We start from the raw sequence: 16,393 nt of genomic DNA, 5'->3' as shown, positions 1-16,393 counted from the left end.
CTTACACCCGGAAGTAGCCTTACGTTTTGTTGTTAGCATGTGATGCTAGTTAGCTGCCTTGTTCAGGGAAACCAAACATCCCGGTTTGTAACGTTTATTTTGACGTTTTTTCGAGGTTATCGCTAAAGATCTTGCAGCGTATGATTAAATCAGTTTTTGTTTTAACTTACTTTACATTGCTACGATAACTTAAAGTTACAATGATTTTATACAACATGCATGCGTGCAGTGAATCACAAAATGTGAGTGATCTGGATTTGCTTCAAGTTAAGTTTGTACATCTCATGCATCAAAATGTGCAACAGAGATGATCGGGAAAGGAGACTTTAAGCTCAGCAAATGAGTTACTAAACACTGAGAATGGTCACAGCCATGTTATTGTCTGTTAAACAAAGCCCACCGTGAGACCAAGCACACAACCACAAATAAAATGTTTGTAGTAAGAAAAATGCAACTGCGTGTGGAGGAATTCTCGATGTTCAACAAAACAGCTATACTTTATATCTATATATATATCACCTTAATAACACCTAACAAATAAACATATGCACAGAGAGAAAAGGCATGACATGAAGCATTACTTTAAGCTGTTTTTGTATTACTTACGGTTACATTTCAGTAAAGGATACTATTGACTATTTGCTTCTTTCCTCAGCAATGGACCGCCACAGATCACGCAGTCCAAACTCCAGCTTCCACAGCCGGCAGTCCTCACACAAGAGAGGAAGAGGTGACAGTGGGAGAAGTTACAGTGAAAATAAAAGCTTCCAACCGACTGAACGGCAGCATCAGTCTGGCTCGGCGCCGGGGCAAAGCACACCGAGAGCTCCATCTCTGAGCACCAGGAGGGAGTTCTACGAAAGAGACTTTCCCCTTTACAAACAGCCCGTTGAAGTGGGATGTTTTTCCCTGGATTCCGAGCGGCGGTTCTTCAATGACAGCAGGCAGATGAGGTACTACGTGGAACCGGACAGAAATCCCCACTTTGACCTGAGGGACGGATACAAGGACCGCTTCATAAAGAGAGACGACGGCGTCAAGGAGAAGCTGGACCATCTTCTTCGCTGGGTCGTGGCCAACAAATCGAAGCTGAAGTCAAAGGTGCCCTCGGCCTCGCCGTGGTGAGTCAACGCATACAGACGTTCTTCTCGCTGCTCGTCATAACTGTACCTGCCGGGAACGTGTCCTTTCATCAACCTCCTGCTCCTTCCAGCGCTTTAGACGTGGACTTTGTGACGTGGAGGGGTCACCTCACCAAGCTGCTGACCACTCCGTACGAGATGAGGGACGGCTGGATGCTGGCGGTCACCAGGTTCGGAGGAACACTTTACATCAGCGAGGTGGAAACAGAAGCTGCACGCAGGGAACAAGAGAACCGCACTGAGAGGCACGAGGAGATGATGTACTGGGGATACAAGTTTGAGCAATACACATGTGCAGGTAGGTGGGCCTGTGGGGTTCTTTTTTTTTTTTCCCCCCACATTTCTTTACCGATCTCAGTGTTTTTATTCAGCTCTGCAGTTGACTTTTACCTCCCAGATCAGTCAGCCTAAATGTGAGTTATCTATTTCACATAAATTCACATTTTCAGTTCACAAACTCAACACAAAACCGTCAAGCAAAGACTCGGGACGGGACATGTCCTCGCTGTGAGTCGACAGTGCTAACCACTACTCCATAGTGCCCTTCCAATATTACTTGAAAAGCTCTTTATTTTTGTTATAACATGTCATGTTCTGGGGCTGAATCAAAAGTTTATTTAGCTACGAATTGAGTCCGATTCAATGTTTTTGTTTGTGTTCTAATCGTTCTTGATCCAGAGCAGTTAAATATAAAACCCACAAATAAATCAAAGTAAAGTTAATTCAGAAACAGTCCACAGATTCTACATATGCAGGCCTTATTTATTTATTTGAGGAGGGGGGGGAGCTGAAGCGATGACCCTTCACCTCCCGCCGTCTCTGTAGATACCGTCCACGCTCTGCCGGACCCCGGGGGTGTGGTCAACACTAACGAGGCCTTCTGCACCGTGGTCCAGACTCGGCTGGCTGACCACAGACTTCTGTTCTCTGGTGAAGTGGACTGCCGCGATAAAGACCCCGAGGCTCCTCCTCCTCCCGCCTGTTACGTGGAGCTGAAGACGTCTGCGGAAATCTGCACGCCGAAACAGCGCAGCAACCTCCACCGGTAGCCGAAGTGCTGAATCAGCAGGTTTTTTTCCCCGTGTCGCGATTTGCCGCTGACGACCCCCCCCCCCCCCGCTCTATCCTGCTCAGGTTCAAACTACTGAAGTGGTGGGCGCAGTCGTTCCTCCCCGGGGTGCCTCGTGTTGTGGCTGGTTTCCGGGACCACGAAGGAGTCGTCGTTTCCGTCGAGACTTTTCACATCTCGAAGATTTCGCATCTCATCAAGGTACGGCGGCGTTGCGATAAATGAGCATTTAAGTTATTTTATCTGCCGGTCATTTAAGAGAAACTTGAGCTTCTGTGTCTCTTGAACAGAACGAACACAACTGCTGGAAGCCAACAGTGTGTATGAACTTCTGCTGCGAATTCCTGTCCTTCGTGAAGCACGTCGCTACTGAAGACTGTCATCGGTGAGCCACATCAACCGAGGGCTCTCCAAGACAAGCGCTCCATACCTTCTCCTTTTTTGTGAATCCTTGAGGAAACATTGAGGGTCTTGAAAACCTTGTTTACATTCATAAAGTCATGCTGCACGATGAACCAAGTCGGGCTCCACAAGTGAAGGTCAAAACACAAAAGACGTCTTTGTGAATTTGTCATCGATGCTTCACAGTCTGTGTGGGGAGACGTCTTGAGGCTGGATGCAACCAAATTGGAACCTTTTAGTGATTCAATGCATTAGTTTGTTTGTAGAAATTGTGTTGATACCATGAAAAAAAAAAAAAGTTTCTTCTGGTGCGTTCAGTGTCAAAGTGAAAACTGCTGAAGATTAGCACTCTATCCACCAGTGTCAGAAACATTTGGATTTTTAAGCAGGATGAATGAAACTGGTGCACACGGTCCTTACATTTCTTTTATGTCACTCTAGGAAAAAAATAATGTTTTATTAATTCTGAATATTTGGATAAATGTTCACATTAGACTTTGCTTCCGTTTCAGTGTGGTGTACCTGTTCTCCTGGGATCCACACAAGGATGTGACCTACTCCATCCACAGGGACTCTCAGTATTCCTTCCTACCGCAGTGGTACGTCGGGGAGATGGCCACGAGTCCAGACTCACGCCACCAGTCGTGATCCACGTTCAGATCCGACGACTGAAGACGGGAGTTTCACGAAACAAAGCGACTCTCGAGGAGTCTCCAGTCTCAGTGTCAATGAACTCTAATCCAGGATCCAGTGGAGATTTTTATCTGTAATGCGCCGCAAATCTGAACACAGCATGTATTTGTTTTAAATAAAAGGGAGCCGTCACAACCCGTTGTCAGTATCGTTTCTCAAACTTTATTGTTCCCTGGCGATCGCAGTAACTTAAACCTCAAAAAACATTATTTGTTATTTAAACAAAAATGAGAAAATGCATCTTTCAAAAACTGAAGATAGAAACCATTAAGTATGGAGAGATTAGTGGCAAAGTGTTTAAATGTAAACATGTCAAAATCCACTTTGGAAATTAATACCGGTCATTAAACAAACGCTGGACAGCTTTCAGAGCAGCTAAACCTGGTGAACGTGTTGTTCAGATAAACAGTCGCTTCACACCAGACCACGGCAAAGACAAGTACAATGAATGGTGCAAAGGCTTAATGTGGCTTTGGGATCCACAGCTATCGTGACGTCATTACAATTCACGCTGAGTAACTGGTTGAACCGCAGCAATAAAGTGTTGATGTCAATAGAAACTCATTGAATCAAGAGAACCGTGACAGTCGATTAGAATAATAAGAAACCCATGTGAGAAATGGTTGGTATACTGACCTGCAATAATAAAAACTGTAGAAAGAACTCAGTGCATTAGATGTTTGTCATTTCACATACATTTAAAGGCACTTAAATAGCTACTTTAGTGTACACATATCTTTACTATAAAACTGTTAAGTTAAACTATTTTACAAGCAAATTAATTTACTTTCCAGTATAATTTAACGTGACAATGAAAATTCATGACATTTCTGATTCAATACATGCAAACCGATGTATTCGCGGCCTTTTTGTCTGTATAATTTCATAACTACCATGAACATGTTTCTGATGTGAAACAGTAGGTCCAGGTTGTGCACACTGCAATAGTAAACATGACATCTCAAGTAGACTTATTTGTGGAACGTGTGGCAGTGACTTCTTAAGGTTTCAAAGTTGGAAACACAAGAAAAGAAGAAGAAGAAAGAAGTGAACGGACTTCAGAGTGTTTGTCACATTCACACACTCACAGACACAGACAGTGACAGCTGCCATACAGTGAACACGGCACTCAAGGTTACAGTGGTTGAAGACGGGTGACACCCCTGGATAAGCAAGTATAGAGTTAGATGTCCTTTTATATATTCATCTAGACTGGGAGTCACACTGCTTATCCAAGCTATGATTAAAAAACAAACAAAAAAAAAAAAACAGATTCCACTGCATCTCATACACACACACACACACATTTAACCCTACTGCATATGTCACTAAATCAGTATCTTTGAGTTGAACCAGGAATGTTGCCGTGAGTCAAAATCTGATTTTTCACCCACAAATTAATTTAAAAACTATGATAGGTTTCAATATTAACAAATAAATGTTTGTTTTTTTTCTTCCAATGACTGCAAATGAAAGAAGTTTAACATTCATTTTTCATGTCAACTATTCAATTCAAGATTGGTGCCATGACACCTTAAGGAAAAAAAATGATCCGTTATACAAGAGCTCAGTAGGACAATCTGCTTTGAGACTAAACTGATTCCTTAAAGAAAACAAACAAAAAAAAATACTTAGTATTAACTGGTATTTACCAGTGGAGGTAAAAAAGCCTACATGTAGAAGTTTAGAGTTAAAATGAGAGGGTAATAAGCATTAAACCCGTCATTGGTCGAGGCTTGTATGGTAATCTGGCTTGAAAAGCCACCAATCCTATCTCCTAATGTCATGTGCATGTCAATGAAACAACTTTGAGCAACAAACAAAAAACAAGCCGTTAGGCACCAATCACACCTACTGATGAGTACAACGATGCTGATCCACTTTCAAGTACTACACCTTCTCAGTGCTTGACTTTCTTGTTCAGGCCCATGGCTTTGAAGGTGGCGGCAGTGATCTTCTCATACACCACGAACATGAGCGCAGCCGTCAGCACCGTCTGGAGCAGCTTGGCCTCCAGGCCTTTGTACAGACCAAGAAACCCGTTCGTCCTGGAAGCAACAAGAAGTAGACGTTTTTCCCTCAGTGGGCACCGTTCAAACCCGGTGAGCAGCACGGCGCGTCCGGGGTCACCTGCTGCAACTCACTTGATTCGGTCCATGAGCAGGAACAGGATGTTGGCGAGGCTTCCGAGCACGCCGCTGCCCCCCTCACCCCTGTACTGGCCAAACTGACGAGAAAAGCTCAACGTTACTGGAGTTCATTTTTCATTATTCGACCTGAAATACACCATATTTCTATATTCTCACACAAAAGAGTCAACATTTTATGAATACTTCCTCTAAATAATCAGCAAACTACCGTTTACTACCAATCGACAAATAAATAAGGGTCAGCATGTATAGCTCACTGGTTTCGATGGCTTGGAACACAAAGAGTTTATACATGTGATACAGTAAATGTATTCAGTTTCATTTTTAGTCTTTCATTGAAATGTGGCCATCAGTGTAAAGAAAAAAAAAAAAAAAGGAAGAGCACGAGTTTGCATGAAGCCGCACTCACCCTGAGGACGGCCTGAACGGTCTGAAGAGGATACGTCGCAGTGGTCGCGACGGCCTTGGCGATGGCGCCAATGACGAAAATCTCTGCTGAAGATATCTGTGGTCGCAGAAGATTTAAAAATTATTATTGGGTTCCCCCCCCCCCCCAAAAGATCTTTCAATCGTGTGCTCCATCCTCTCACCCTTCTCCCTCCCTTGCCCGCTCTCCTCTTCATGGCCTCATAAAACGTGAACTGCACAGCCGGGTTGAGGACGAGGATGAGCGAGGGCAGCGTGCTGCTCCACAGCGTTCCCACCCCCTCGTTCGCTATGATCTGCGAGAAAGCATCTGGAAGGGGGCCGAAGAACAAACAAACAAAACGAAACAAAAAAATCCAAACTCGTTCAAGTTAAAAAAAACAAAACAGCAGCAAGCTGACAAAAGAGAGCACATGTGAAAGTGTCCACATACCGAATATGCCTCTGTAGCGGGTCTGATGGAGATCTTCATTCCTGAACTTCACCCCCTGCAGTTTCAGTCGAGTGTTGACCACCCACATGGGAGTGGTGAGGATCACGTTCACAACACCTGCACAAACAGCAGAGGCTGAGCATCGTCCAATCTCGGAGCGAAGGGCTCCTTAAAAAAACTAAAAAAAACTCCTTTACAGGCATCAGCAACAAAATGGGAGCCGATGGTGGAAACTTTTGTCCAAAAAGGTTCCCTTCTCTAGACACTGCTGAACAAAACACATTTTGGTGAACGGCACAAACGTTTGCTGATGAAAGCCAAAGCCACTTTGATCATGTCAAATAAATGACTATAAATGATTCTTTTTTTGCATTATGCGCTTACCCGACACAACCCCCATCAGCAGGTCTTTGCCGGGTCTGGACTTCCCTGCACCGGCTGTTGCCAGCTTCTTCAGCGAGTTGAACGTGTAGAAGTAAACAAAGTTGGAGCAGCAGAGGCTGGAGATCACCGGGAACCAGCCTCTGTACAGAGACCGGCTGGGAGAGGAAGTGGAGAGTCAAGTCTCAGATGCCCAGTGAACTGTTAAATATCTGGTGAACAAATGACCATGGTCCAATACCATTTTGTCCACTTAGATTGCAATTGTTCTTAATCAAACCAGAAATATGCATCATTACTTTGAATTTTGAGACAGCAGGAATGCCAATGTTACTTACAGGCCTTCTTCCTTCACGATCTCAGCCAGTATGATGTGGGTAGATTTCGACTTTCGTTTCTCATCCACTACAAGACACACAGAGGTTCTTGAAGAAGACTATCAGACACAGTACTTTGCCCATGCATAAATACATTTCCTACAATATTACATTTTCATGAACCTATATGTATATTTGTGGGTTGAAATCTAATTTTTATATTCGAAGAATGATCTGATTTGCAAAACTGCATGCCCACCAAATTTCAAGACTGCTCTAAACCAAACTTATGGTGGTATTAATAACACAATTTAATGTAATAACTCCTAATAGGGGAAACAGAAATGAGGGTCATTCAGCATGATATTTGTGAGCGTAACCCTGTGGCAACAAAACATCAATATATATCCCTATCTGGAAGAAATGATTGACGCTATGGGCTCAAAGGTCAAAAAGAGGCCTGAGCCTGATCCGTGGCAAGATTAATTTCCCTTTATTTGATTTAAACAAGGTTTCAGAGGCTGTAATTTGATCATTTGAATAAAAATAAAACTCTGATTTGATCCGACGAGCAGGTATATACACTATTCACCCAATAGACCTAACCTGAACAAATACATCTACCATTCAAAACCAAAAAAAAAACCTCAATGCTACCACCCAAGGTCCAGCCATCCATCCTGTGCACTGTCACAGGGCGCTAACTGTGGGTGAGGTCAGGGTACATATGCAAAGGCCACCAGTCCATCACAAGGCAAACACACACACACACATATATAATATATATATTCACATCTATGTGCAATTTAGGGTGATCTATTAACCCCAGACGTGCATGTTTTTGGACTGTGGAGTACCTGGAGAACATGCAAACTCCACACAGAAACCTCCAGCTGGTAACTTGAACCCATGAACTTCTCGCTGTGAGGCAAGAGTGCGAACCACTGCTCCAGTACACAAGTTATGAAATGTTATGTAGTGCTGGCCCCTTGAAAAAAAAAACAAGCATGTAGAAAGTGCAAGCTCAGATTTCTGAGAGTGGTTCAAAACTAAATCGGTGCGCTTTTCATTGACTTAAAGATTGTTGTTAAAGCTTTTAGCTGATAACAGTTGAAACTCACCCTGCAGTCTGCTTTTGGCTGTATCCAAAGGGAAGAAGACGGTCATGGCTGTCACGCTCCCCTGAAAGAAGCAACAACACCCCCCCGACATCAATATTGCGTCATTATTCCCATTCCTCTTCCAACAAAGCTCGTCGCCTTCGCTCACCATTGCACCCGCCACAGCGTGAACCAGCGTCTCGTAAGACATGAGGCCAGCAGCCGCGCCTCCGTTAGCCGACATGCCTGCAGGTTTTTTACCGTAGAGGACCGACTCGAAGCACCGGGGGGGAAGACGGGAGATAAAGAGGTTGTCGGGCCGGCTTGTCAAGCTGTGGGAACGGTTGCGCAACAGGCTAAGTAGCCAGAACAACAACTCTCAAAGTACAAGGAAGGCGGAAAGCTGTCCAAGAAGAGAAACAGAAATAAAATATGTGTGAAGTGAAGTTTCCTCCCAGTTTCCATTGATTGGTTAAAGTTGACAGCTCTTCCTCCTTCGACTCTTCTTCGCTGGAAATGAAGCGTGAACATTGAGTTGCTGCCACCTACTGGACCGGAGGGTGGCGAGTATGACAATGGATGGATGGTTTATTCTGCTCATAGTCCAACTGAGAAAATACGAATACCAACAAATATCGGTCACTTTAAATGACTAAGAAAATGAATAGACTGAAGCCAGTGCCTTATCCATGCCTGTCCAATACATTCTGTGGAATAATCTTGAGCAGGAGTGGGGCCACATACAGTCCAATTTCATCTTGGCACTTGAACACAAGTGAAATAGTCCCATTAAGTTTAAACTGTATAGTTTTTCTTTATTTTGACGTAGAGTATGGCCGATTGGAGCCTCTTGAAGGTCGATTTTGGCCCACAGGCCTTAGGTCTGAGACCCCCGAACAAGAATATTCAGCAAAAGAAAGAAATACATATAACATGTTATTTCTTATCTGTTGTTATGGGGCTCCATGCTCATGTACTGCTTAGCACTCTCGCCGCATAGCTGAAAATATGTTGGTTGGTTAATAAGTTTGCATTATGAATACATTACATTTTGAGACATGTAGTTTTAACTGTACTTAAAGGTCTGCAATTTATCCACACTGAACTTTTTCAGATTGTATAAATAAAATGATGTAAAATGGCCCAAAATAATTCAAAGCCCCCAAACAGATCTATGAATATATGAACATACTTTTTCACACCCTTCATTTTACTTTTGATGTATTTTATATTTTGTTCATGGTTTGTATTCTACTGAACATATAACTCTTTATCTTTGAGGCATTGGACTATGTCTTTCCCTTGATAATAAATCTGATCACAATGAGCTGTGGTGTGGTGTGGTGTTGGGAGGAAATCGTGTTAGTGACAGCAGTGAGCTGGACTTTGCTTTTGTTTTATGGCACTGAGCTGCTGATACGCCCAGTGACCACTTTGTTTGCTGAGGTCGACTGTCGCTTCTGCTCATCAGACGTTGGTGGGTGGACGAAGTGAAGGAAAGCGACAGACTTGTTTCAACCTCTTCTGCTTTTCTGCAAGATGACTCGGTACCACAAAGCAGCCACTGATGGACACTTGGACCTCTTGAAAGAGGCCACCAGGAAGGACCTGAACACTGGGGACGAGGACGGAATGACTCCCACTTTATTGGCTGCTTTCCACGGACATGTCGATGCTCTTCAGCTCATATGCAGCAGAGAGTGAGTAATGTTGAATCTTATCAGCCGCCTGTTCTTCATCACACTCATACGGCGACAAAAGGACACATAGATTTGCCTTTAGATGATTTCAATTAGTGTTCATTGTTATTTTCTTAATGCTGTGCAATAAAACACCATATTAACATGTCCTTTAGAAAGCAACCCAATTGGGACCTAAAGTTTATAGATTTTAGTTACAAGTCTAATTACAGTATTTTACTTTGGACCCTTTAAATAACTCAAATTACCACATACTGTAGATTTATAAAAAAGAGAAAAAGCTTTTATTTATGTTACAGCAAACTTATGGCTGAATATGAACATGATTTATGTGTTTTGGACATTACAATAGCTTTTTAAGAGCACTTTCTCTGAACTTTGAGTACACGTTACAACATTACACAATCAAAACCGTCGCTACACATTTTATAATTTGCTCTCCCAGGAGCTGAGCCAAATGTTTAATGAAGCAAATCCATCCTGTAAAACAAAAGAGCCCTTTATTTACAGTCCCCACCCCCTGCTCCAGTCCTCATTCAGCACAACAAAAGACAAGCTCAAAATGAGCACAGCATTCTGACTGAAAAAAAAAATAGAAAAAAAATCTGAGGCAGTAAAAAAGGTTGGTGAGAAACATGACAAGATAAAATGTACTTTTGAGCTACGTGGCCAGAATCACATTTCCGCTTTGGTCACAGGCAGTACGAGTGTCGCTTTATGACGAGTCCTTGCAGTCACGCAGCAGTGAAAAGTATTTATTGCTGAGATATTGTGGCACAGCTCGAGAGGCCTCACAGGCTTAATGGCTAACTGATCATTTACACTCGTTTTTCAAATGTTAATTTGGAAAAATGTTGGTTCTATTCTACATTTTTATGTGTTTTGTTGTAGTACTCGTAACCGTTGTTGTCGTAGTCGGGAAGGAACACGCTGTCTGAAATTAAACATAACAGTCTGGTATATGTTTCGTTGTAGTTAGAAGATGGACACCGAGGGAAAAAAATTATCCAGGCTTTGTCTTGCGTGAGCAAAATCTACTCATCAGATTAAAAGAAATTCACAGTCTATATAAATTCAGGCTGTAGTTCATGATATTTCCTGCTTTTCTTGCCAGGACAATGTGGAATAGGTGAAATAGTAATGAAAGTGTTTCAAGTCCCATTCTACGTGTGTTTGATACAGAGGGGATCCAAACAGGAGTGACATCTGGGGGAACACACCCTTGCATCTTGCAGCGGCCAATGGCCACATGCACATCCTCAGCTTCCTGGTCAACTTTGGCGCCAACATTTTCGCACTGGACAATGAATTCCACACAGCCATGGACGTTGCTGCGTCCCGGGACCGGATGGACTGCGTACGCTTTCTGGACGCCGCCGCCTCGCAGCAGACCAACCAGAATGCAAAGAAGGTTGCCACCCTGAAAAAAGAGGCCGTCAAAGAGGCGGAAAAACGGGTCAAACTCTGTGAGAAGGTGAAGAAAAGGCACCAGACCAAGATGGAAAAAATGCACCGTGGAGCGGGCAACACTGGGACTGTGTCGGAGGCAAGCGTGGGATCGGCTTTCTCCAACGGCGGTACCGTGAGTGGCGTTAATGAGCAGTTCTCCAAGCTGATTGCCGCAGATAAATCTGGCTCCCTCACAGCCAGGATGAAAGGCACGCTCCAGAAAAAGCTTGGGAAGAAGGATAAAGGCACTCTGCAGAGGCAGGGAGGAGATGGCAATGTCATCTTTCTCAAACAAGAGGATGGAATGTCCGGGAAACCAGAGTTCCTGGATGTCTTCAACGAGCAGGACGAGACCATGCTGGCGGATGGGATGCGGGGCTTCGACGACAACGACGACGATGACGATCGCGGCGAAGAACCAGGCCAAGTCACGCAATCCATCTTCAACCGGCCCGGCCTCGGAGGTCTGATCTTCATGAAGAAGATGGGCCTGGAGTCGGAGGACATCCCCAGCGGGAACAACGAAAGTCTTGGTTATCTTGTTCAGAACGAGTTGTTTGCGGCGGGGGAGGACGCTGCAGAATTTGGGGATGGCGTCGACACCGACCTTCCATGGAATCAAGACGACCTGGGCCTGGACGATGACGGCGACGAGGAAACGACTCCTCTGGATGTGTTTTTGTCTGCCATCTCGCTGCCTGAGTTTGCACATGCATTCAGCCGAGAGCACCTGGACTTGGAGGCACTCATGCTGTGCTCGGATGAAGATCTGAAAGGCATTCGAATCCAGCTGGGACCAAGGAAGAAGATCTTGGAGGCTGCGGCTCGCAGGAGGAATGCACTGCAGGATTCTGGGATCATGAAGGACACCAGCTTGTGATTTAATTTTTTTGTAAATCTGTGTAAAACCTACAATTATTCAGTGAAGTAAAAGAATAGTTAAATCTTCTGTATAATACAAGGATGATTCAAGTGTGTTTAAAAAAAATAAATGCTTCTTTTTAAAGTGCTAGAAGTGTGACCACATGGAAATCATAATATGATTCAATGCTGATGCCACATTATCCTTATTTCTTCCAGCTGAAAGCTGTGACATAACTGAAAAGTATCTTTACATTTGGTTAGAAAAAAATGTGTGAGAATTTCTACAAATGTGCCTATACTATCTCAACTCAAAATGTGACTGTATATGTGGACAAACAAAGAGTGTGGGATTATTTCTCACCTAGAACGAGGCAACACAGTAATGAAGCCATACACATGAATGATTTATCACAGCTGAATGTTCCTTCAAGCTATATGATCGTTAAACAAACCCAGATCTCATTATAGTACTGTGTTGTACTTTTGAATAAACAAAACATTTACAATTTTGCTTTAGTGTCATTTCTAAAAAATAAAAGTTGTATGAGGAAAATGGTGCCTACTTTCACAGAGCGGACTCTCACATTTGTTAATGCTGTTGACATATCGTGTTCGGGAAGGAATCAAATCTTTTCTCAAAGCTAGAAACACTACCTTTGTAGGAAGGTACTATGTATTTCAAAATATTCCTATTTATATTCCATATTGTTGACAATGGAGTACAAGTGTACTAGTGTCATAGTTCGAGAGACACATTTCAGTTGGGGGGTAAATATAAATGTAGCAATACACATTGTCTTCACAAGCTATGAACTTTGTAATTTCATAATTAATTTGCAGTCATTGTTGTACTGCAGTACTTTCCTGTGAGAATAAACTTTGTGTGAGGAACAAAGCTAAGAAACTGTCCCTATAAGGACATCTTGCACAATAAGGACTGCAAGATTCACACAATTAATCCTTTATGGGGCAAATTACCATTAAGGATAACCCTTATAAATTAATATCGGTTAGAGAACTGCCTCACTCTACCAATTAAAATATGTTGCAGAATACTGGTAAGATGTGATCATTACAATGAATCAGCAGCATTATGAGTTTTCTGGAGACACCCAGGGTGCACTTCAGCCTATTGACTTATCAATCTAATTGAACTGAACATAATTTTATTTAACACTGTAAGTTAGGAAATACAACTTTGGCTAAATATAAATAACATTCACTCGTGGTATTAAGTTGGTCTTAAAACATATTTTAACCACACGATAGTGTAAAAATTGTTAACTTCTAAACGTTTCAACGGACGCCATATAAAAAGGGGTCGTGATGGAAATGACTAAAACAGTGACCACTGACACCGTCATAGCCTACAGCAGTGGATGGGCACTTGGAATCCAGATTAGATTAATATTACTGAGACTGATTCCAAACTTAAAAAAATAAACTTTTGTGTTTGATTTGCACATTACGGTTTATTTATCCCATCTGTATGTGTGCATTACCCTTACCGTCCATCAGGGGCCGCTGCAGCGACATCAGCACACCTGCTTCCCAAGGCCGACCTGAAACTGATGTTTTTAATATTCAATCAGCAGGATGGAAACCGAGAAAATCCTATTTGCGAAACAATAAATATTGTCACCACACATCCGTCCTGGAGGCTGCATTTCATCTGGACACACCTTCTCCTGGAAACCACTTGTTGTGTTTGAGCGAAGCGGCGAGAAGCGGGGGCGAAGCCTCCCGGTGCGGCGGAGGAGGGCGGAGCTCCCGCACACGCACACGCACACCGAGGAGGAGGTAAAGCCTCGGCTGCCACCGACAGGAGCTACCTCGACCATATGTGGGAGAGTTTGGTCACGACTATGTGCAACAGGTAGTATCGTTCACGTTCGCAGGCCGTTTCCCCTCAACCTCAGTTGGTAGTGCGTGTCCGGGCAAGTCGTGCCGGCGGAGGGACGCTCAGTCCGCGGAGCTGCAGCTCCGCTAAGCCTCATTAGTGACAATCCCAGCCTCGCTACTTCTCCGCTCCTGCAGAACTGCCGTCAAGTGAGACCGCACTCAATTTTAACTGCGCTTTTATTAGCACCTTTACGGTAAAACACAAACCAGCGTACGACCGCATTTGGAGAAAAGTACATGGATTTTTTGATCGAAAATGATGGTCTCTCACCTGTTTTCAAATTGCAACAAAATTGAATCCTTCATAGGTTTATGCCTGATTCCACTTTAGGGCAATACTAGACATACTCCTTTACTACTACAAGCAGTATCAAATAATATTACTGTAGGGATTTGGAGAAAAGTACTTTAAAACTTGGATCTGTTGATCGAAAATTATGGTCTATCGCCTGTTTTCAAAATGCAATCAAATGGAATCCTTCATAGGTTTATGCCTGATTCCACTTTAGGGCAATCCTAGACATACTCCTTTACTACTACAAGCAGTATCAAAGAATATTACTGTAGGGTTTTGGAGAAAAGTACTTTTAAACTTGGAGCAAAGTAACAAATTAACAAATTAAGTATGAAGAGCTCTGAAGCGGTCAGATTCAACAAACTTTATTAACAAATCAAAAATAACTATTATACAATAACAAAGAACACGATTTGAGTCTCAAGGTTAGGAACTAGCAGTTCCCACAGTTCCAAGTGGAAGGTTTTTCCACGTGGGCGGCCCACTCTTCATCCCTGATGGACAAACATTGAGAGTAGAACCACTTCTTGCACTTTGTGCATTCAATTTGAAATAATGTAAACACAAATATGATTATACGCAATAGCTTTTAGGAGTACTACAACTCTCTTCACTTTTAACATCAACACTAAAGGGAAACTCTTCATACATGCATTTTTATATGTTTTCATTATAGCATTCCTCTATTTATGTCTTACCCATTTGGTCTCCTTGCTTTTTCCAGCTGGGTTTCGTTTACCGTAGCTGGAACAATGGTCTATTAGATGGGAAACTGAAAAGATAGTTTGATTTCAAATGGTTAACACATGATCAGGACATGGTTTGTGCTTTGAGAAAACGGAGTTTTTGCAACATACCAGAGCGTTGGAGGATGAGTTGAGCCATCTCCTTCCTGAGCATCTTCATGTTGTGTCTGGAACTATTTATATTGATTCCTTGCTCAAAGCCGGGAAGTTTGAAACCAGGATTCTGGCCATCTATCACGTTCAATGGAAAATGTCATAAAAGCATATAAATCTATAACTTAGAACATACCATGTTGTTGATACTCGCAACTTTTTCCCTGTAGAAAAAACAGTGTGGGGCATTTAGGTTGACTGAGATTTTTGTTTTCTCAACTAAAGGACATTTACCTGCATTACAAACACACCACAGCTGTCGCTGTCTTTCTGTGTGCTGTGGTTAATCATTCCAGGCTGCCACTTCACGTTTGTCCACCCCTTTTTCTGTAGTTTGTTCTGTCGCATTTTCAGGTACTGACTGTATTGAAATAAAAAAAATCTATTTTAATTTCACATGAATTAAATCTCAAACCACAAAATTTAATCTTATCTTGCAATTGTTAACTTTTACAAAACTCACATAATGCTTTTTGTCAATAATGGCATCTGTCTCCTGTGATAATTTGGTTGTTGCTTACAAACTATGAATGAGAAGATCAACAACACAAAATATTGATTGATTTTCTAATAGCTCATATGTTAACATATGAATGAAACCTGGTTTATAGGACATTGCAACACTTAACACTTGTCAAAGTTCTGAGGATAACAAATTGCATCTAAAAATCATTAGTTTCAAATCTGTTCTTTATATATATATAAGATATTTCTATTTAGATCGACCTGCTCACCATTGACTTACCGAAATCTGTCTGCAGCGACTCTCGACTCTTTGATCTCATCAACAGCGAGTGGATCCACAAGAAACACTTTTTCGAGTGGCCTGTGTATGAACTTGAAAAACAGTCATTTAAAATAATTTCTCAATAAATTTATGGACGGAAAAGAAAAAGATTCTTACCAGTAGGTTCCAATGGTTGACGTCGTTGAAGAAAGTGATAATTCGAGCTCATAGCAGAACGATCTTCTTTTTTGGGGTCTGTGTCACATCATTCTGAAAGGGAAAGAGTCATTGTTAATGTTTTAAATATAATTTTATAAGATTAAAAATCAATCATTTACATTTTCAAATGACAAACATTGAAGAAGTAAGAGCACCTTGAAGTCTTCTTCTGATATAGTTTGTGGATCGGTTTCCACAATCCCTCTTTGCTCCATGAGCAGCTGC

At 42.4% G+C, this 16,393-nt stretch overlaps 3 protein-coding genes across 3 annotated transcripts; 2 read left to right on the top strand and 1 right to left on the bottom strand.

Annotated features, from left to right (window-relative positions):
- The first annotated feature begins 23 nt into the window (after positions 1-23).
- dxo (decapping exoribonuclease) lies at positions 24-3,400 on the top strand. The gene is made up of 7 exons (XM_080511433.1): positions 24-83; positions 656-1,121; positions 1,214-1,440; positions 1,968-2,187; positions 2,277-2,412; positions 2,502-2,596; positions 3,126-3,400. Exons 2-7 carry the CDS (start codon positions 658-660, stop codon positions 3,259-3,261), a joined length of 1,278 nt encoding a protein of 425 aa, XP_080367559.1. The 5' UTR covers positions 24-83; positions 656-657; the 3' UTR covers positions 3,262-3,400.
- Positions 3,401-3,451: 51 nt separating this feature from the next.
- On the bottom strand, positions 3,452-8,482 carry slc25a17l (solute carrier family 25 member 17-like). Its single transcript, XM_080512103.1, has 9 exons — positions 8,283-8,482; positions 8,135-8,195; positions 7,035-7,101; positions 6,700-6,854; positions 6,316-6,432; positions 6,047-6,192; positions 5,866-5,961; positions 5,451-5,533; positions 3,452-5,354 (listed from the first exon to the last, which is right to left on the bottom strand). The coding sequence occupies exons 1-9, from the start codon at positions 8,355-8,357 to the stop codon at positions 5,207-5,209; spliced, it is 948 nt and encodes a 315-aa protein (XP_080368229.1). The 5' UTR covers positions 8,358-8,482; the 3' UTR covers positions 3,452-5,206.
- A 1,170-nt stretch (positions 8,483-9,652) lies between these two features.
- Positions 9,653-12,142, top strand: anks4b (ankyrin repeat and sterile alpha motif domain containing 4B; the record flags this gene model as incomplete). Its single annotated transcript, XM_080511738.1, has 2 exons — positions 9,653-9,813; positions 10,996-12,142. The coding sequence occupies 2 exons, from the start codon at positions 9,653-9,655 to the stop codon at positions 12,140-12,142; spliced, it is 1,308 nt and encodes a 435-aa protein (XP_080367864.1).
- Positions 12,143-16,393: the final 4,251 nt, after the last annotated feature.

Source organism: Blennius ocellaris (genome assembly GCF_963422515.1).
Source record: "Blennius ocellaris genome assembly, chromosome: 16".
Taxonomy (NCBI): Eukaryota; Metazoa; Chordata; class Actinopteri; order Blenniiformes; family Blenniidae; genus Blennius; species Blennius ocellaris.
This window is presented reverse-complemented; position numbering and strand designations above follow the sequence as displayed.